Source organism: Eschrichtius robustus, chromosome 1 (genome assembly GCF_028021215.1).
Source record: "Eschrichtius robustus isolate mEscRob2 chromosome 1, mEscRob2.pri, whole genome shotgun sequence".
In the NCBI taxonomy this organism is placed as follows: Eukaryota; Metazoa; Chordata; class Mammalia; order Artiodactyla; family Eschrichtiidae; genus Eschrichtius; species Eschrichtius robustus.
Genome location: NC_090824.1, coordinates 84589983 through 84612267, shown reverse-complemented (window position 1 = coordinate 84612267; position 22285 = coordinate 84589983). Strand labels below are relative to the sequence as shown.

Here is a 22285-nt window from a genome sequence, read left to right as displayed (position 1 = left end):
TTTTTTTTATTGAGTTTTTTTTTTTATTATTATTGAGTTTTCAGAGTTTTAAAAATATTCTGGATACAAGTTCTTATTAGATAGGATTCACAAATATTTTATCCCAGTCTGTGTTTTATGCCCATTATGTTCATTTTCTTAACCATGTCTTTAGGAGATGAATCAATTTTTAAGATTGAAATTTGTATGTTCTAGGTCTGGGAGAAAGAAAACCAATTTGTTTATGCCTACTTGAAGATTGCTTACATGCAGGGTTAGCTAAAATGCCTTTCAAAAACCCAAAAGGCCATGATAATTTTTATAATAGATTTTTCTCTGATATCCTAAAAAAATGTGAAGCAGCAATAACATTAAGGCTAAAATTATGAACTCTGTTAGTTACAACATTCATAATTTTTTATCCTATAGGTTTGCCGCATGATTACTACATGAAACAGAAAATTAAGCTATGGAACAATGTTCATGAACTTTTCCTTAGGGCTCATTATAACACTGTTATAAGGTCAGAAGAACCAAAAAAAAAAAAAAAAAAAAATTACCAAGAGGGATTGCCAATGAGCCACTGGGATAACGTTAATTAAATAGAATATTAAGTCAATACTCTTTTTTTTCTTTTTTTCTTTTTTTTACAATATTTGGAAATTTTACTCTACTCTCAATTTTACTCTACTCTCAATTTTACTCTCAATTTTATTGAGATAGGCTAGGATGATGCTGTGGTAACAACCCCCAAATCTTAGTAGCTAAACACATAAAAGTTTACTTCTGGCCCCTATTGGGTGGTGGTGGTGGTGCTGGCGTGTAGGTTGCTCTGTTTAATCTCTCAGAGCTCACGAGGGTAGAGACTCAGATTTGGTTGGGTGGTACAGTAGGGGAAGAGAGAGAATGGAGAATCCTGCAGGCTTTTCGCTGCCTCACTGACAGAGGTCTTATCCACTCACACTTCATTAGCCAGAATTGGCCCTGTGTAATCACGAAGGGGCTGGAGAGTGTAGTCTCCTGTACATTCAAGAGGTCAAGGAGAATATTGGTGAGTGCTAGCAATGTTTATCATATTTCCAAAAATAACATAAAAGATAAATTATAACCACCTTATTTAAATTAGACACTTTGAGACAGCCTTATTACTTACTTGCTGGAAAACCTTGAACTAGTTACTTAACCTCTGCGAGCCTCAACGACCTCATCTAGAAAAGGGGTAATAATGATAGCTAACATTTATTGAGTGTATACTAGGAGCCAAGATCTGTTATAAGTACTTGACATATATATAATGCTTTAATTTTTTACAACTCATACGCAGGAGGAACTTATTACCACCATTGTTACAGATGAGGCAATCGGGGTACCAGGAGCCTAAGGAATTTGCTGATTCAGAAGGTTCATGAGACTTGGTTCTGATTGGAGCCCAGGCATCTGGTGCCAGTGCTGCTAGGCTTCATGACTAGGCTATACCTCCTCTTTTGTAGGTAATCATACCTGTTTGAATTAGATGTGTATTAATTAGATTAATTAGATGTGTATTGCACAGTAGGTGCAATCCTTGTCATTATAAACATTTTAGATGTGCTGGCAAAGACAGAAAGAGAAATTTGGCTAAGGTATTCAACTGAATAATCCAGTGAAAATGCTATTGTTTTATGGGGGTGTGGAATGGAGAGGGAGATGGGAAGGGTTATCCCCAAATGATTGTATATCTGGCTAAGTTTCTACCCACAGTTCTCTAAGGGGGCCCTTTGCTCTCTATTAACATTTTTCATTTTGATCTCAGTATCGACAATGATGTCCCTGGAGATTTCAGTTCTGGCATAGACACCGGACATATTTTCAGAGTTCTACAAAATAATGAATTTGATGGGGGTGCTGCAGAATAAATTGCTGGGTTCATCTCCTCTCTGAGGGCAAGTAGCTTCCATCCTAGCCCTCTTAGAGTTTCATATTGCTTAGGGATCAGTGTTTCTCGGTATGTCTTGAGCAACCAGTAACTTTGTTAGATATTTCATTCAAATCCTCCCACTGTGCATATAAGAAATCACCAAGAATCCTGTTCTAGGAATTCAAAAGATCCCTCTGTCAGTTAGGAATGCTTTTGGGTGCAAGTAACAGAACACCTAAGGGGTGATTGTTGAAACAAGAGGACTTTGGCAGTGCTGACCCAGACTCAATGGCTCCATAACTTCTGTCTCTGGTGGTTTCTTAGCCTTTTCCTCACAGTCACAAGATGGCTACTGAAGCTCCAACCACCCCACCCTTATACCAAAAGGAAAGTGATGGCAGAAAATGGGCTTTCCTTTTATCAGGGAAGAATAGTTTTCTCTGAAGCCTCACAGTACATGTTTCCTCACTGCTCACTGGTTACAATGGTGTTGCATGCTCATTATTGGACCAGTTCACCATGTGTTGGGATAAAGCATCTTCCTCCAGTTCTTGATAAAAATTGTATTTTGCTAGAAAGGATAAAGGAGTGCGTGTGTGTATGTGTCTGTGGGTAGGCAATAAATTTTGTTTGCTACACAGCCCTTCTCTCTCCTGTAGGCACCCAGGAACAGATCACTCCCTATACGGATTTTCATTCTGAGAGCCCATTGGCTGCTTTGGAATTGATCCCAGAACCATACTGGGTGGTAACATTGGACTCCCCACCCAAGATGGGGAGGGTCAATCAGACTGTCTTTGGCGAGCCTCCAGCACATGGGGAGTTATGGTTCCTATAGATACCCTTCTTCATCATATCTCCAGCTATACCAACCAATGCTTATGTGCTAGTTAGAATCAATGAAGTGACTATTTTGGTGATTCTGTGTTAATTTGACTTCAAAGAGTTGCAAACATAGATCAATTTTAGGCAATAACCAGATCAAGCCATTTCAGGACAGTTTGTATCAGTCTTCATGTTTTTAACAAGATATGATGCCAGGTTGAGTCCGATGCAAATTCATTTGAAATTTTCAAGTTCAGTTAATGAAGGCGTCTAGATTATCTTTAGACCACACCGCCTGCTGCGCTAAAATGGGCCCATTGCAAAGTTATTCTCAAGGGCTGTTACTTCTGTTCCGCCGAACTTTTACTTTTTGTGAGTAAAAAGGGATGATAGTATTTTTGCTCTTCAAGTCTCCCTTTCATAACTTATGCGACGCATCAGCAAGAGTAGGGGCCACTGAGGGCACCATGAAATTTTACAGTGCACCCATCAGTTTCCTTTCAGTTGCTCTTATTCCACAGTTGAGGTTGGAGGTGTGGAAGGGGCATCACCAGGGGAGCCCCCGACATGCATGGCTTGGTATCTACTCTGCCGGCGTTTCATGAGATGCTACTAACCAACTATGAAAAGACATTCTCTGGGTGTTGATCACAGGTTAGTCTGGGCAAATGACACTACAATTTAATTTTCATGATTGGTATGCATTTAAACATTTTAATATTTATTTTTTAAAATTGTATTTCAGTTTTCAGAAAACATAATAAGACTATGGAGAAAGAGATCATCCTCTTCAGGATAAGCATTTTTTCCAAGTTTCCTTTATTGTTGTTAAGTAAATAAATAACTTGTACAAGACTCATAGCCCAACTGGTTAACTCCTCTGTCCGCGGGCACAGGAGCACTTCTTCACCTGGCAGGGATGCTGTGAAGCGTGGTTAATTGTTTGCAAAACGATCCCAAGCTCCCCGATGAAAGCAGCCACACTTCCCATGCCCGTTGTTACTGTTACAGTGTTCTCTGCTGCCAAGGAGAATTGGATCTAGAATCTGCCTGGATTTTTTTTTTAAAATAAATTTATTATTTATTTATTTATTTATTTATTTATTTATTTATTCATTCATTCATTTAGGCTGCGTTGGGTCTTCGTTGCTGCACGCGGGCTTTCTCTGGTTGCGGCGAGCGGGGGCTACTCTTCGTTGCGGAGCGCGGGCTTCTCATTGCGGGGGCTTCTCTTGCTGCGGAGCGCGGGCATTGAAGAAGACTGCCTTGTGTTCAGAGAGGGGCACATCGGTGCTCGTTCAGCTGCTGGAAAATTGTTCAGCTTGCCTGTGATGTGATTAGGTTTACCTTTAGGGGTGGTGCGCTAGCCAAAGTCGGGTCTTTTACCAAGCTGCCTCCAATAGGGTCACGAACATCAATCAGAGGAAGAATCCAGGAACAAACCAGTCATTTCCCCAAATTCCTTTTTGCTTCGCTTTTTTTGTTTTTTCAGAGATCAAATTCAAACAGCATTTTATGCTTTCTTTCACTGAACTAACAGTAGCCTGGAGAAGGTATTTCAATCCCTTTATAGAAACTTCTTCTATAAAGTGCACTTTCCGGGGCTCATCTGGAGCACACTGCTGGTTTGGGCCTTCAACTGGACCTGGAAGTGCTGGCTCGTCCCTGTGTTGTGCTGTCTCCAAAGTCGTATTTATGGCAAAGGCTACGGTAACTATCCAAAGAAACGTGGGCCTTTGTTATACCATAGAAACTAACACAACATTTGTAAAGCAATTATACTCCAATAAAGATGTTAAGGAAAAAAAAGAAAAAGAAAAAAAAAAACCCAAAATAACGTGGACTCTGCCTCTGAGCTCCTCTGGAGCAGAGGAATGTTAAGTGAGACATCCGTCTGCAAAAACAGTAGACTAAATATGCCCACTGCCTGTCCCTGAACTTTAGGAAAAATGGTTTATGCTAAATGAGTTTTAGAAAAGCAGTAAAAGCCAAGCTATCCACCTCATACTGATTTCTATATTAACAGAGAAAACACACATTTTTAATGGTGCATATCATTTATTAGATGGATCACTCTATGGTAGTAATATTATCAATAACTATATCATGTATAATACAACTGTATGGTACCAGTTTTGTTAGAGCTCTGACGTACGATGTATTAGGTACTAATCTCATTTAATCCTCACAATAGTCCTATGTGAGAGGTATTTTGATGTTACAGTTGAAGAAATTGAAGATTTTACAGCTCAGTTATTTGTAAGTGGAGAAGCAGGGATTCCAACCTGTTGTCAAAGCGTGTGTTAAGTCACAAGGTTCTACTGGGTACAGTTCTAGAACATGATATACTAATCATTATTGGTAATGATCAGAAAAATTCATGATTTACTATTCGTTTAAATATTATTGTTATAGGAACAGAAGATGATAAACATAACATCTGTGAATTTTTTTTTAACAGAAGAAAAATAAAATGAAAATGTAAATCAGCTGGGGGAAAAAATGTCTTAAAACTATTTCCAAGATCATTCTTAGTGGCAAATCCTTAGGCTAAATGGCAATGTATAGAAACTGAATGCTGGGAATTCCCTAGTCGATCCAGTGGTTAGGACTCCACGCTTTCACTGCTGAGGGGCCCAGGTTCGATCCCTGGTCAGGGAACGAAGATCCCGCAAGCTGCGTGGCATGGCCAAAAAAAAAAAAAGAAAAAGAAAAAGAAAAAGAAACTGAATGCCACCAAATGATAAGGATTTTAGGTTACTAAAGTGCAAATAAAATGGGAATTATTTCTGTCAAAGCAAGAGCTGATTTCTACTACAGAGATTAGGGAATCAGGGACAGGGCAAAAACAGTACGGTTCAGAATGTTTATTTAAAAATATACCATGATCCTTTACTTTGTAAATACTAAACATAACTTAGGTACTGGAAGTTCCTTCCAGAATAAATTATTAACCCCATGGTGGAAAGGACAGTGGGCAGGTGGCTAGGAGGGACAGATTCTAGTCCTGCCTCCAATTAGCTAGCTCTGTGACCTTGGACAAGTCACTTGACCTCTCCAGACTTCAGTTTTTTCACCTGTACAGTGAGGTCTCTGGTCCCTTCCAATTCTAAAATTCTCAGGGTCTATGAGTCAAACTGATCTCATCTTTGCTAATGGCTCAATTTAACTTTCCACACACCTCTTAGGGAATTGTCAAGGAACCAACTGAAAATGCAATTCAATTCTCACATGAGTTTCTTTGCTCACTCCACGCCCCCAAGCTGCTGCTGCTGTTTTTAACCCCTTTGTCATTGGGAAACACTTTCAAGGATAGTGGGGAAGCAAGTAAGATGAAAATAATTTACCAAAAGACCGAGTTTTACATTTACATGCGATGCACTTACGTCCACTTTGCCATCTCTTTCGTTGTTCTGCTTTTCGATTACCCTCTGTTAGTCTGGATTGCTTTTTTTTTTTTTTTTTTTCATTTACCACAAAATCCTTTTTAAAAAATTGTAACTTGGAAAACCAAGATGGATTCTTCTATTCAAATTAGCAAGGAACAAAATATTTTTAGATTTTTACCTACTAATTTTCCATGTGCAACGATTGTCATTATTTTAGCTGACAGAATTAATGAGCTGATTCAATTAAAAGGATTTTGGAAAATTATTTATGGCTTAATGGTAAGTATATTAACAAAACCTCCATTACCATGTACAGCATACCTATCTCTTGCATCCTTGAAAATATTTTAACATTTCTTTTTGGGAGCATATTTTAAAACAAACATAACAAGTATACAATAACTACTTTATAAAAATGCCCTGCACTAAGTAGGAAATTGATACCCAAATGATATAAAGACCATGAAAGAGAAGGAAGGCACAGTCTGCAGCTGACCTTGAAACCTCAAGCCTGTTTTTACCGGGAAAACAAACAAACAAGAAAACTAAAAAACTAAGGAGTATGTGAGACCATCTAATAGGAGACAATCCTCAAATCTCAAGATCCTCACGCAGAGCCCAAAATATAGAGACCCAATGTTTTTCATCAATAGTGTCATGTAACTTGTAGGCGTTTACTTTACTGAGAGCAATAATCATCTGTGGCCTTCTAAAGTGTTTATCTTGAGTTTTTAAATCATATTTCTATTGAAATATTTTGCTTATATGAATTACTAAACAGATCTCAGCCACGGACAGATGTTATTTCACTTGATGTTATAGAACCAGTGAAAAATGTTACTGCTTATTTTATTACTCAGGCCCATGACCAAGATTATGAGTTCTGTTCCAAACGCTTAGAATGTATTTATACTTGCACTAAACACGAATGACCTAGGGTGGGAATTGAAACCATGTGGCATCTATGTGATCACCACCCACTCCAAAGATTAGTGCCCATAATTGATCACAACCCTATTTCCCTGCTGAGCTGAGCTCAGCCTCAGAATCCTTCTCTACAGCAGTGGATGCAGCTACCACAAGCAAATAGAAAACTATTTGCTGCCTGAAGTCTAGAAGTAAAATATCTTATTAAAAGACCCATAGGTTTTGCCTCTTTCCTTATTACACTGTAATTGTCCTCCCTGAAATTTTCAAATCTTTTGTTTTCATTTTGACAAGTAATGATTTATTTTTCCAAAAAAATGACCACTTGGGACTTCCCGGTGGCACAGTGGATAAGAATCCGCCTGCCAGTGGAGGGGACATGGGTTCGAGCCCTGATCTGGGAAGATCCCACGTGCCGCGGAGCAGCTAAGCCCGTGCGCCGCAACTACTGAGCCTGTGCTCTAGAGCCCGCCAGCCACAACTACTGAGCCCATGTGCCACAACTACTGAAGCCCGCGTGCCTAGAGCCCGTGCTCCGCAACAAGAGAAGCCACCGCAATGAGAAGCCTGCGCACCGCAATGAAGAGTAGCCCCCGCTCGCCACAACTAGAGAAAGCCTGCATGCAGGAACGAAGACCCAACGCAGCCAAAAATAAATAAAATTAAATCTTAAAAAAAAAAAAAAAAAAGACCATTTATTGCACATTTTTGAATTTCCCACAGCACCTCAAACACTTCTAAACACACACTGGGGACTGTATAAATACTTGTGTCTTGAAGAGCCTAAATGCTAGAAATACAAGATGGAAACATCCCACAGAGCCAAAGAGGACCCAATCGCAGTGACGTCTGTCCTGGGCTTCAGTTCTCTCCAGACACTCACAGAAGGAATCACACACCAAAACGGCCCCAACAAATTAAGTCCCGGAGAGCAAAGGAGAAACATGGAAATTCCAGTTCCTTTTGTGTTATAAGTTTTCAAAATATGAGGAAATATGCCAAATGCCTTTGATAATATACTCTGAATTAATGACTAACAGGGAAATGCCCCCTGAGCAGTTCATGGACAGTGTCTCTCCCAAGTCAGATCCTGTTGGCAAATGACCAAAGAACCCTTGTCTCCTGAGCCAGCAGACACTTCTACGGCCAGGAAGCACTGTGACATCAACTCAGCATTATAAAAGTGAGCAATTAAAAGCACCATTTGCAGTTAATCTAATAATTCCACTGAATATCCCCAAACCTGTGTACAAAACATATTTGATTTGGGGCCCTGACTTGATTTTAGGGTAAACTGTTTCTTAAATAGAAATATAAAGATAAAGATAAGCCTTAAGCCTTTTTTTTTTTTTTTTAAGAGAAACAAAGGTAAGATTTTAAAATGTTTGAGTTAATTTAGCAATACACTGGATGAACAATAAGGTACTTAAGGCTCAATTTAAGGCAAATGCAATGAAAGAACATGAATTCCCCTTAAGACTAAGTATCAAATAGTCTGGTTGATGAAACTGCCGTATTTCAGGTTTTGAGGGTTTCTAAAGTAATTAATTCTCTAATTAACACCAAAATATATGATGCTTTTCTCCGATTCCAATACATATACCCAGTTTTCAGCTGAAGAAAATGAGAAAGTTAAAATTAAAAGGGCCCAATTATTTCTTTAATGCAAGCAAGTGAGAACATATTTAATATAAATTTAACAGTCATTCATTTGTGTGTTCAACATTTATTGAACACCTGCTCCGTGCCAGGAACTCTGTTAGCTACCAGGGGTTAGAGCAGTGAACAAGATATAGTTCCTACTCTATGGAGCTTACAATCGAGTCAGAAATCTTGCCATTAAACAACTACAGAAAGAAATATGTCAACAATTGAGATAAATGTGGCACAATCAAATAAAAGGTGCTTGTTTACAACTTTCGGTTTACTTACAAAACTATGGTTTCCTACAGAGGTCGTTTGGATTATGTAAATTTTGATTTGCCCTATAAAAGAAATTTCAATTAAAATTAAAAGATAGAGTCTACTATAGATAAACTCAATTGTAATTTCGGATTGTATCTGTGTTGAATATAAAAATGACAAAGGCATTTTTTTTTTTTTAAAGAAAAAAGTGCTAGCTATTCTAGAAATACTTTTAACGGAGGCTGTTTCCAGGGGAATTCATGACTGTTTTAGGTTAACGGTTGGTAGCTTCATGTTCAGGCCTCAATTAAACTCTGAACTTCCATTGTTATCATTTAATTGACTTGGTTATATCTCATGTCAGCATTTCCAAATGACCTTCCTTTTAAAAAATAAAAATTACCTGACACAGAAGCGTTGTTGCAGCAATCCCACACTGTCTTTATGTATGGCTGGGCCTAGAATCTGCTTAGCTTATCTACCACTAGGGTACCTCCCATCATCTTTGCTTGTAACATGAGACAGCTCCAGGTACATGCATGTTGAGGGAAAAGAGATGAAAAATGAAATCTATCTATTACCATGACTGTTATTAAGATGACAACTAAATCCACTGATATCCACTTTATTCTAAGACAGGGAGTTAGTCTTAAATACCTTGCATATCACGATTAAATACTGTCAAGTTATGCTTATTTTAAGGCAGGATTATTATGTGCATCTTTTCCTTACATTACAAGTGTCTCCGAAGGTTTAGTTGTGCTAGTTAACCAGATGGAAACTTAAATCCTCTTTACTTGTACATGAGACAACAATAAGAACAAGTTGGGTTTCTTTAACTAATGAGTGGGATTTTATATAAAGTAGGTATGACGCCAAGATGGAACTCTGCTAGACTGACTGAAGCAAATTAAGGCATCAAATGAGCGTTTCCCCTCCCCCTGCATTGTGGAAAAGTTTTAAAAGTCTTTTTGAAGTACTTTGATCAAGCTTTGAAATCATTTTAGTGGATGACTATTGTATGAAAACTGTAACTTATAGTCCTTGACCTAAGCAGCTCTTTGTCTCACAGCCACATTCAAAACAATAGCAGGAAAGTGAAAAACACAAGGGGAACCCAAGCTGTTCTGGTTATTATTTAATTCATAATTCCATTTTCCTTAATCTTTCGAATCCAGGCATGTTCTTAATAAAACATCTTCAGACTGTTTTTACTATATATAGGAAGGTTACTTTGGGGTAATACAATTAGATGGTCCGAACTTTTGTCACTGTGACCCTTCCTTAACCTGAGAGTGACTTACCAGGCAGGTCCAGAGAGGCACCTCTCTCTATAAGTGGTGACAGTGCAGGCAGACTCCTATTGTTTGCCTTTTATTTCCTCTCTGGTTAAGCTGGCTCTGTTCCTTGACCCTAATTGAGAATGTGCCCATTGGGAGATTTTCTCCTCCTGTCCTATTCACAAAATAGTTATACTTTTGAGGCAACTTGCAGATCACATGGAAAATGGCAAGCTGCCCCCAACATGAACGAGCTAGGAGTGATTCTCTAACTAAATCACAGAGACATTTTACTATTTAAATTCGTAATTTTAATCAGCTGAACACCACCGTTCAGCCTGAAAGTATCTGTAAACCTCACATGTACTTTTGGCTCCTTTTGCCAAAACAGCTACTGACACACTAAACCTCAGACCATATTTGACCCTGTAATATCTTGGTTACAAGTTTTATCATCTTCAGGTGCCAAAGATGCTTAGGTGTGCTTTTCCCCAGAGAGCTTAGGTCAATTGTTCTCCCCCAACTTGGACTCCGAAAATGTATGGGTCAGGACTCCGACGAGCTGCATTTTGGTCCTGGGATCATTTTCTAGAGAGAAAAAGAGCCAAGGGGGTAGTGAGAGAGAGCAGAACGTGTGTCCACATGGAAGGAAACTGCAAAGGCAGGAGAAGGCGAGGACGGCCGGGAAGAGGCAGGAAGTGAGGGGAGTACAGCACGTGGAAGATTTAATTCAACTGAAACTCCAGGTCCTAGGGCGGAACAGGTTAAAAAGAGCAGACATCTCCGCTATCTTGGTTCCAGAGTGGAAAGGAAACACTGGGTGTAGCTCCCCAGGGAGGGGGGAGTGAATTAACTGTTCACTTGGGGGCTGTGCATTAATTAGTGAGGCCCCCCCACCAGGGCCCATTTAGTGGATGACCTCATCCAGGGCTCTAAGCTATCCCCTGGAGGCTTCAATGAGTGAATGCACCCCCACAAAGATGGACAATTTATCATCTTTTTCCAGGGTGGAATCAAGCCTTGCCAATAATGAGCAGGTGGACACACCGATGCTTAAAAGAAAATGATTCCCCCTGGAGATCCAGCTTTCTACTCTGCACCCCTGAGCCTCCCTTTTATATATGATTTTAGGAGTGTTTAGAAGAGTTGACATACACCTCGCCTGAAGCAAAAGAAAAAAAAAAAAAGAATTCTCACTGTTTTTTGTTTGTTTTTTGGGTGGGAATGGGGTGGGAAGGGGTCTATGAAGTCACCTGAAATATCATCGCTGGATCAGCTTTGTTCTGAGCTCATGCCTCTGCACGCTTCGAACAAATAGGGTCTCTTGTTTGTTTGTGAGAGCAGACACTTGGCAAGTCTATATATGCAGAGAGAACATCATTTAGTTTTACGTTTGTACACACACTCCTGCTTTCTGACTTGGCCTAATTCATTAACACAGTTTGCAGAAAGCTCCATAACACAAGATTTGACTTTAATGTTAATGTTCTAATGATGAGAGCGGAAAAAAAAAAAAAAAAAAAAAGTTGTCACCCCATGTATACCCTCTAGGGCTGATGTTTACACTGTCTAAATTTACAAAACAAATAAGTAAACAAACAACACATACAGATAGACCACAGATAAGTATTCCTTACATAAAAGAGGAACAAGGAGGATTTCCGCTTCCAGTCTGGGATCGTTAGTCCCCTCACCCCACTCCTCCAACTGAAAAGTAGTAGATGTTATAATCACATTAGTTTTTGTGTTGAATAAAGCTTAGTTTTAAATAACTTGTAACTTTATCATAGTATGTACAGTCTACTGCTGGTTTCTTCCCCCCTCTTCAGGGCCAGATTTTAAAACCTCATTCATAAAGAGGAGGTGGTGCCTTTGCCAGAGAACACCGGTACCTTCTCCTAACACATTATGTCAGGGCACCAGGTAGAAGAGCAAATTCTGAAATGCAAGCACCTCTTTCATTGTTTAAATTTATTTGTGCACCTTCATCATAAATTTGTTTAATATAAAACAAACAAATCCTTGATGAGGGTTTAACAGGGTTTTCAACATCTGTGCAGATAAATGTAATTTATTTCTAAAGAAGAAAAAGCAGTTTAGAGCATGCCATGAGAACTGCTTTTAACAACATTTTTGTCTAAAATGTGTGTGTGTGTGTGTGTGTGTGTGTGTATCAAGACAACTGCAGTGGTTCCAAATCATTCTATTTTACTCATGAAACCCGCATGGTGAATTTTATACTGGAACAGAAGTTTGCCTGATACCGCCTTACTGTTTCATCTTCTTCCTCTTTCTTTTTTGTTTAATGCAACCTGCAACAGAGCTAAAATCCATGCCTGAACCCGACATGTTTGTGTCCTTCAAAAGGAAAGGCCGTAGGCAGATTTCTGCAAATCTTCTTAGGTACAAAATGAACAAAGTACAAATGGTGTATTTAGTCTTTTGAAAGAACCAAGCAATGTATATAACTTGAAGGTGTTTGTAAAAGTTACATTTTTACTAATATTTCCAAACTCATTCAACATTATAAAGAATATTATGTTTTGTCAACATGAGGGCAAATATTTTACTAAGTACATTTTTGGGTATGGATTAATTTTTTACCTTCCTAAAAGATAGGTTTATAATGAATTTACTGATGTTTTCCTTTAGATTGAAATTTGGTTTGCAGTAGAAGAAGTGAATAAATGAAAGTGAACAAATACAAAACTTCTTTTATTTTGCTTACTTGAAAATCGCTCTAGGTTTACTTTTGGTACACTTAATTCATTCAAAGCCGAACAATCCTAACGCCTAAATTATTTGAGTGTTATATAACTATGCCGTATAAAATGCAGATACAAAGCAGGGTCCAGAATGTGCTTTTGAAAAATTTTACTCATAAAAATACTGACTACCATACATATACTGACAACTAGAAACGTTTAAAAATAAACTCTTGTCAAGGCTGGCACCCAGCTTCAGTCGTCTGCCCTCAGCCCCCAATCCAAAGAAGGAGTGTGGTTTCCAGACACAACGTAACTAATGCTTTTAAATGAGATAAATGGAAAATGTTTGGTGTTCAAATAAGTATTATAGAAAGAGGAAATTCTCATCGAGTATGTTTTTTTCAGCTTGGCTTACTGCCATAGAAGTCAGGAAACCATAAAAACTGGACAAAACAAACGCAGGCTCCCAGCAAGGTCTGCCCTCGCAGGTGAGAGCGAAAATCTAGTTGCAGCCTTCATGATTTTGGCTTTGCTGGGACTGTGCTAGGTTATTCCATGACAGTAAGGCCACCCCGGGTATCTGTGAGTGTACATGAAGAGAAAGGGGGAGGGAGAGAGAATGAATGGAGGCAAAAAAAAAAGAGGGCGATTCAGTAACTGGGAGGAGAATCGAAGAATCACACCTTTCAGTCTCCACATTTTTTCTTTTGTTCAGGATATAAGGAGAAACCATCCGGAAGGAAGAAAGATTATGACTATCTATAAACTAACTGTTTGACAGAGACAGAAATGCTGATAATGAGTGGGCTGTGTCTGTAGTTCTTGGCTGTTCACATGAGCAAAAGGGATGAAGGAGAACAGAAACTCTTGATATGTTTGTCTAAAGAGGTAGTGGTGTGACCACGGGCGGCGAGAGTTCAGCTGAAGTTCAGGGCAGATGCCGCCAGGAGTTTACACCGCAGGAAAGTGAAATTGCTTCCGGATTCACCTTTTCCTCCCGGCTTCTCTTCCAGGATCATCAGGGTGAAGCAGTGCTATGGCGGAAGGTGACGATGTCGGTGGGGAAACAGGCGTGGAGCAAGATACCCCTTCCCCGATTACAGTCCAGCTCCTGGATAAATCCGTACCAGTAGATGACTAAGCCCGGCCCAAACCTGCAAAGGCATGAGAAAGGGACATGCACACACAGTGTATCAACATAGTTCCAGAGCACGGTGATCTTGGATAAGATGATGAAATGACTTCATTGTAACGGAGTTTTTGTTTCGGTTGCTGCCATGATGACTGAAAGTAGCTGAACTTACACCAAAGAGCTTATTTCGTGCGCGTCTCACCGCCTTGGACGGATTTGTTACCTTTCTTTCAAGGAACCTGAACGATTTCACTACCCTAATTACCTCTCAGTCAGGTGTTGTGACGACTTAGCTGATGAAGGACAAAAGCAGAGTCGAAACAGCATTGATGTGGGGGAGCACGAGGCTTGGGATTTTAGCCTCTTGACACTTAGAGGCACTCTTTTCAAAGTTAAACTTACGGGGCTTCCCTGGTGGCGCAGTGGTTGAGGGTCTGCCTGCCAATGCAGGGGACACGGGTTCGAGCCCTGGTCTGGGAGGATCCCACATGCCGCGCGGAGCAACTGGGCCCGTGAGCCACAGCTACCGAGCCTGCGCGTCTGGAGCCTGTGCCCCGCAACAGGAGGGGCCGCGATAGTGAGAGGCCCGCGCACGGCGATGAAGAGTGGCCCCCGCTTGCCGCAAATAGAGAGAGCCCTCGCACAGAAACGAAGACCCAACACAGCCATAAATAAAAATAAATAAATAAATAAATAAATACGCTAAAAAAAAAAAAAAAAAAAAAAAAAAAAGTTAAACTTACCTATTTTCAACTAAGGAAAAAAAAAAAGGTTTGGAAAATAATTTTAAAAAAATGGAACAGCTCACGGTCTTCTTCTGGCTATAAGGCTCTATTCACGTACCCATAGGGCCAGAAGTTCCTTCCGTCATTCATTCTTTCTAGTCTTAAAAACAAAAAGCAAACCCATATGACAACTGGGATCCTGCAAAGAGTTCTCTCGGCCCCTTCACTCTCTGCATTACAGCCTCTCTAAGCGTGAACATGGCATGAAATTTGGTCGTAGGTTCTCATCACGAAAGTAGGGAATAACGCCACGTAGAGTTCTGAAAAAGTCTAGACAGATGCAGGCTTGAAACCTCAATGTTTCTAAATTGTGCCTCCGAATTATCTCCAATTTGGTTAGCAGCACACTCAGGAAGTAGCCAGCAGGAAGTTGAGACCTCTAGGCTGGGTTCATAACGATGTAATCACTATCAATCACTGTGCGCACAGAGATGTTTTGCACATCAGTTTCACGTTTTTCCTACCGAGAGTACTTCATTAAAGGGCAGCTCTACTTTTGGTGTCGTGTTGCAGGAATTTTACAGTGAAAGCATAAATTATGAACGTTGGGTTAGTAAAAGGACGTCTAAAAACAGAACTGCTTTCTGTATTCTGACACTACAGCAGGCTGACCCGCGCTAGGCCAAAAATGTTTTTCCTTCCATGATTTATTATATGCTGACGTGTACTTGCCAAACCTAACAGTACAGGATGGGCTGCAAGATACTGTATGCACAGGAACAAGTTCAATTGGATGTCATGGAATAGTTCATTTGGGGATTCACATCAGTAGGGCGGCCAAGCTGTACGCGAGATTAATTAAAACTTTTGCATTCCCTCCATGCAGGGATAGAATCATGAGATGTTGACTCATCAACTGAACTTGTTCTAGGGGACACAGGAGCTGTATAGGATGAGACGCCTTGGAGCACCAGGCGCTGTGACATTGACCTGAATTCAGGGCTAACTGCAAACGCTTTCGTTTCTCAGTATCTCTGGGGAGAGTTTCCTTTGTGGTCAGAAGAATCAGGCACCTAGGGCACGAGGTATTTGGGGCCCCAGTGCTTAAATGCACACCAGGTGAAGCTCACACCTGGACGAGGTCTTGCTTCCATTTTAACCAAGGGTTTCTTAGTAACTTTTAATCACAAACAATTGTCCGCAATGGACACCATTTGGTATCTTGATTTTACAAAGAGCTCTATGACTAGTACCAAATGATCTCAGGTTTGTCAAAACAAGAAGACCTGTGATTCTGAGGATCATGTCTGAGAAGCCTCAGACCTTCCCATCAGTGAAGCAGCCCTCAGTCACCGCCTCAAGAAATCTACTGTTAACCTCAACACATTCCCCTGTTTTATTACACAGCCACTCTGGAGGCCGTGATGTTCTTTAGAAAGGCGCTCATGTTTCTATGAAGGGAGGAAAAAAAAAAAAAAAAAAAAAAAGGTGATCTAACCAGTCATGGAAAAGAACAAAAGAATATATAGAGGTCGTAAACAGCAAGCCCAGTGTTTTAAAGATTTAATAAAACAGAAACACATATCACCAGCACTGAGAGAGCAAGGGCAGCCTGCGCTTTCCCTGAATCGTAAGCCAAAGGACACGAAGCAAGAAGGCTCTTTACGAAAACGGCATTTTCTAGGCATGAAAGTCAGGCTGGCGAACATCTCAATGACCAAGAAAGTGGACTTGTTTCACCTGTGAGGCAACACATGAAATCAGCAACTGGAAAAGGTTTTGCAAGATTGTGAAGCTAAACATTTCATGTAGTGGTTCACTTAGGAGGACTCTCTGAAGGTAGCAACACAGATTTATGAACTGTTTTTAGTATATATGAGAAATGACTCCTAATAAGGCTCTACCCTCTATCTAAGTCATTGTTCCCTAGCTTTGGGGTGAAATTATATTTACTTGGGCAATACCAGCTCTCTCGTATGACCCAAAAGCTCTGATTGACAATATGTGCTTAATTAATTAAAAACGAGGAAATACGACTCCCTTTGTAAGTAGAGATTGGTAGACGGAGGCTTTCAAACTATGTAGTCTTTGAATGACAAAAATAATGAGGACTTTAGAGGGTTACAAGTTTGGAAATTTAACGGGAGAACAAGACCTGGCCTTGTTCCCAATACCTTGAGTGCATTTCTGACGTTTCTCCAACAGCTGAGGATCCAGAGATTATCAGACGCTGGCAAATTAACCTTTCAGCAACTTGGCTGTTTATGAAGAGGCTGACCGCATTAGGCAACATTACATGATCCATTCCTCCATTATCGGAACCGGCAGAAGGGAACATGTAGGCTGATAATTCGAAAAATCAAGCAACCCATCTCTAGTATTTCCTTCTGAAAAGCTGTAAAACAGGGAGTAAACAAGACCTAGGAAATTTTTATATTGGTCAAGTACATGCTGATGGGCCTAGAGACTTCACCTTTTTGATGCCTACTTCCATTTATTGTGGCACTACTGGACAAGAATGAGATCACTGGGAAGGCAAACACAACCTTTGTGACCAATAAAAATCAAAGAGTCTATTCACAGAATTTAAAAGAAAACAGAGTCCTTGGATCTGAGCAAATGTGCAAAGCAGAGGGTTGGTCTGCTACTGGGATTGCAGCCCTCCCTACCAGGCTGGAGACACTCAGTAATGGGATGTATATGGATATCTGAATTTGATCTGTGTAAACACATTTCAAGGTTGACTATAATTTGAAGGTTACTATACTCATGGTCAAGTAATAAGATCAAAGACTCCAAATGGATTTTAAAAACTCCTGTGGAGCAGAGCCTGGAATGTAAGTGACTCTTGAACAAGTAATTCCGCTTGCAAATAAAATACCACCAAATTAGCAACAATAACAAATACCTCTTGAAAAAATGGGAGGTGAAAGTCAAGAGCCATGACAGACCTTGAGGGTACGAAAGATAAAGCTCCTCATAAATAATGACAACCTTATAAATGAGTTTGAAATGTGTTTCTCTGGTTTCCTTCCATTTTAGAGTATTTAGAGAAATTAAGCAGGAGACTGTGGAATGAAAGCTGGGCACCCTTTTGTGGTTTTTGTGCACAGTTGCCTCCCAGAGATTACACGTTTCATCCTTTGTCTCTTTGCTACGTTGTGACCCTTTTGAGGGCAATGACCATGTTTTATTTACATTGTGCCCGCTAGGGCTAGCACAGTACCTGGAACATGACAGATCCCCTCAAGAACAAGATGGAGAACACAGAGTTAATAATAGGGTCAGACAGCTTTGTTGCACTGGTTACTGAATCAGTGGCAGCCTAGAGATGGGCAAGATGGAAGGACTCGGCTCTTGCCATGGTTTGGCATTTTTATTAGTGAGCAGGGTGAGCACCGTAATGGCATACTAACAGATTATAGTGCTAGTAATAATAACAGTTACAACAATGTTAATTATTAACACTTTCATTGCACTTACTACGTGACAGACACTGTTCTAGGCACTTTACACGTATCGATCCATTTAATTCTCAGGTCAGCTCCATGAGGGAGGGAGATACAATTACTGTCCCTATTTTACAAATGAAGAAACTGAGGCACAGAGAAATTAAGTATCTTGCCAAAGGTCTTAGCTAAAAAGTGGAGGAACCTGTTTTGGAACCCAGGACTGGATGGAGGGTCTGTGACTGTCTTGCTATGATGTAGTGATCAGTCTACTAAATATGGTAAAATGGTATTAGACTTTAACCAGAAAAAGAGGGGAAATGCCCTATGAACTGGTTAGACCACACTTAGAGCGTTGTGGAGGGTTCTGGTGTCATATTTTAAGGAGAATATCTCTAGTCTGGAAATGATCCAGAGGAGAACTCTAGGATGTTTGAGGAAGCATTAGATTAACAAAGTATATGTGACCTGGAAATGAGAACTTAGGGTGGTGATACGCTCATTCACCACCTATGGATGTTTACAGTGCTCACGGGAGAAGGAATTAGATTCCTATTGTAGCTCTTGAGCATAGACCTAGGGCAATGTTTAAAAGTAACCAAGAATCAGATTTTGATTTAACATGAATAACAATCATTGAGTGAGTTTGGAAGTGGATCTTTCCTCAGTCAAGCCTTCGGATGAGACCACAGACCCTGAGCCAATAACTAAAATGCTGCATGTGAGAGAAGGTGAAGAAGAGGACCCAACAAGCTATACCCATATTCCTGACCCACAGAAAAAGTGAGATAACAAATGTGTGCTATTTTAAGTCATGTAGTTTTGGGCATTTTTTTAATATAGCAATAGATAACTAATAGATACACCTGCACTACAGACTTGAGTAGTCAAATACCATTCTTCATGTATGCAGTATGGAGAGCCCTGTTGGCTACAGATTGGCTTTTGTCAGTTACACCTGCACCTAGACTTTATAGCAGAAGGGATTACCGAATGAGATTATCAATAAGTAGCAACTCTTCATCAAGGGGAAATCTCAGATACGAAGCAACTCTGTGTTTTTACACTAACAGAGCTTCCTGGCTCCTAACTTAGACTATATACCAATGCCCCTCCCTGCTGCATATCTAGGATGCTGGGGTTATCCAAAGAAGTATAGAAATCATATAATAAAATGAAGAATTCTGCATATTTTCTCAAATTCTGTGGTTTTGGTGTTAGAGTTGGTTATTGGGCTTCTGAAGCTGCAAATAGAGGGTAGAGATAGGGTGTGGGAGGTTGGTTACAGTTGAGGTGACTGCTGACAATTAGGGAAGAGACACTAAAAAAACCCAACCAACTAACCAACCAACCAAACAAACAAATAAAAAACAACAACCCAATTGTAGTAATCCAAGGCTATTTGGTGCTGGGGCAAATAGACTTTGTCAATCTCAACAGGTGCTGAGGACAGCCCAGGAAAAACAAATGCTGGTTTCATTTTGTTCAGTTAAAAAAGGCAGTAAAATCTGTAAGATATTTTTTAAAAAATTGTCACCAAGAATGTTTTAAAAATGGTACTTCAGTGAGTAAATTCTTAGTTTTCCAGAAAAATTTAGCTATCCTCAGATAGTCTCTGAGGTTGTTAGATTATGAATGTTGTACAGAATACGGTACAAGTTATAAAGCAAGTCTTTCTACAGCTCTCTGAGGAACTCAGAGGCACAGACAGGAAATTTGGGCCCCCAAATTAAGGAAGGACTTGGTTATTCTTTCTAAACTATAAAAAAAATACCCTCCCTTCCTTGCCATGCCTCTACACTATCCTATAACTCAGGAATTACTTGGATGGTAGTTTTACTTACGGAGAAAAGAGAAGACTATTAACTTTCTATTGTTAAGACTTCTCCTTGAGGCACCTTCTTCAGAGAGGTTGAAATGAAAGATAAATGCAGGAATTTAGAGATTTCCAATCACATATTAGATATCACTTTGCTAAATTAGCCCCCAAAACCAACTCCCTGGTTGGTTTCCTGAAGCCTGTTTAGCTTCTATGTCTCCAGAGATTTCAGAGGGCACTTGACCAGACATTATATCTATAAAGATGCTGTCTTAATACAAATAAAATGATTCTAATATCCAACAGCAAAAAGGTAACTTTTACTGCACACTCATTATGTGGCAGGCAGTGCTTCAAGCACTTTTACATGTACAGACTAATTTGATATGCACAAGCCAGCCCCCTATGCAGGAAGTGGGGGGGGGGGAAACAAACAAACAAACAAACAAACAAAAAACACACTGTGATTATCCCCATTTCACAGATGAAAAAACTGAGGCACTAAAATGGTTAGGCTTAGAACCTAAGCAGTCTGGCTCTATGGCTTGTGCTTGTAACCAATACATTATACTGTCTCTCATTATGCCTTGTATTTACACAGCAATTTGTAACAATCATTCACCTTTGAAAAAATATTTACAACACCTGGAAATGAGAGAGAAGCAGGGGCCTGGAAGGCAGGTGACTAATCAAAAGTTTAGTGTATGCGTTGGAATTCACCTGTCCTACAGGAATAATTCTTCAAGTATGGAGTCAATAGCTTCACACTAAAAAGTTTATCTAGCTACTCTTTTAGGTTTAAGTGTCACCACGTTTAGGAAGTATATGTAAAGCAACGTACAATTCAGGTGAAAGAAATTAAAGTGACTGCATTTGAGGGAGCATATTTGAAGCATTGGACAATCAGGTGGAAGTAAGCTGGGGAATGAGAATCATAGCCTGTTCATATAAATGGAAATAAACAGCTGGAATAAGTTATGAGGAAAACTGAGGGAAGCAATGGGTCTAAGTGAGTGTGTCAGGTGGAGATTTGTTTTCCCAGAAAAGAAGGTTCAGACTTGCTAAACAGGGTTGATACGGTGAACTCCAAAGGCCCATGTTTGCTCCTAAAATCCTTCTAGTACAGAGATGTAGCTCATATTTGTGCAATTAACTTGGCTTATCAATGTTTTCAGCTCCAGGAGAAAATAACTACGTATTTTTAAAAAAATCAATACAATTTTCCATCTCTTTTGATAACATGAAGGTGAAGGGTGGTGGAAGACTCATATCCTATTATACAATTTGCCTTTCTACAATAGAATAAGAGAAAACTCATGAGACTGATCATATACTTCTCAATGAGCTACGTTACCATTTTTACATAAAAAAGGATTCTAATGCACCAGGGTTCTACAGTATAAATCTGGATCAAGTCAATAGAACAAACAATTTTCAATTGAAGGATGACAAGAGGACCATGGAATGGTCTGATGATTTTAGTAAAGTTTCTTATTCTTGAGGGTCTTCATCAAACAATAAAAATAAAACCTAGCTGTATTGATTCAAATCTTTGTTTCCAACCCAAATCTTATTTTTCAATTCATAAGCAAATAGAAAACTCCTCTCCAAAAGAGGAATAGCAGAGAATCCTTTTTTTAAATTTTTTTTATCTCTCATTTTTGAGTTGCTGTGTGGGGTCTGGGATATCTTCTGAGGATGTGTGCAGACATGTGGCTGCTGGAAGTCAATTGTTTCACCATCAAAAAGACTTGCATGTGGTTTTCATGAAGAACGCATTCTCAAACACACAGTTCAGGATGAAGGAGAAATATAAAACATCTTGTAATTGTTTTAAAATAAACTCTTATACTGTTTATTTAGTTTTAATCTGCGTGTTGTAGATTGGTTATGCACTTGTTAATCACTGTTGTATGTATCTCTAGACAGAGTTGTAAATAACTTTTCAGTCCAAGTGAAATATGCTTGCACATGTTTATATGCAAAGTATGTGTGTATTTATGCCTGTGTATAAATATGTGTACAATAATAATAGATTAGTGATCATGCAATGTAGCATCCTAAGGTTCTGGCACTACGGTCAATTTCATATACAATGCAAATATTCTTTTTTGGTAATATATAGAGATGAAGTAAAAATATAAATTGATTGTTTCATTTGCTTCTTTTGCTTGGCAGCTCTGTGTTTGCAAATTGAAATGACTAAAGGAAGAGAATCCTAGTTACGAATATTCTTGTTCAATTCATGGA

General features: G+C 39.5%; 1 protein-coding gene across 3 annotated transcripts in view; it reads right to left on the bottom strand.

Moving 5' to 3' along the window:
• The window catches only part of CDIN1 (CDAN1 interacting nuclease 1), a 259336-nt gene that overhangs the window by 34663 nt on the left and 202388 nt on the right, over window positions 1-22285 (bottom strand). Inside the window, exon 11 of one of the 3 annotated variants that reach the window (XM_068535309.1) lies at window positions 5201-5377. The exons of 1 other annotated variant lie outside the window; for it this stretch is intronic. In XM_068535309.1, the coding sequence (XP_068391410.1) occupies window positions 5323-5377 (55 nt within the window). In that variant the 3' untranslated portion in view covers window positions 5201-5322. Of the gene's footprint in view, window positions 1-5200; window positions 5378-12929; window positions 14065-22285 lie in introns of those variants that run through there. One more of the 3 variants, XM_068535299.1, reaches the window with a different exon arrangement.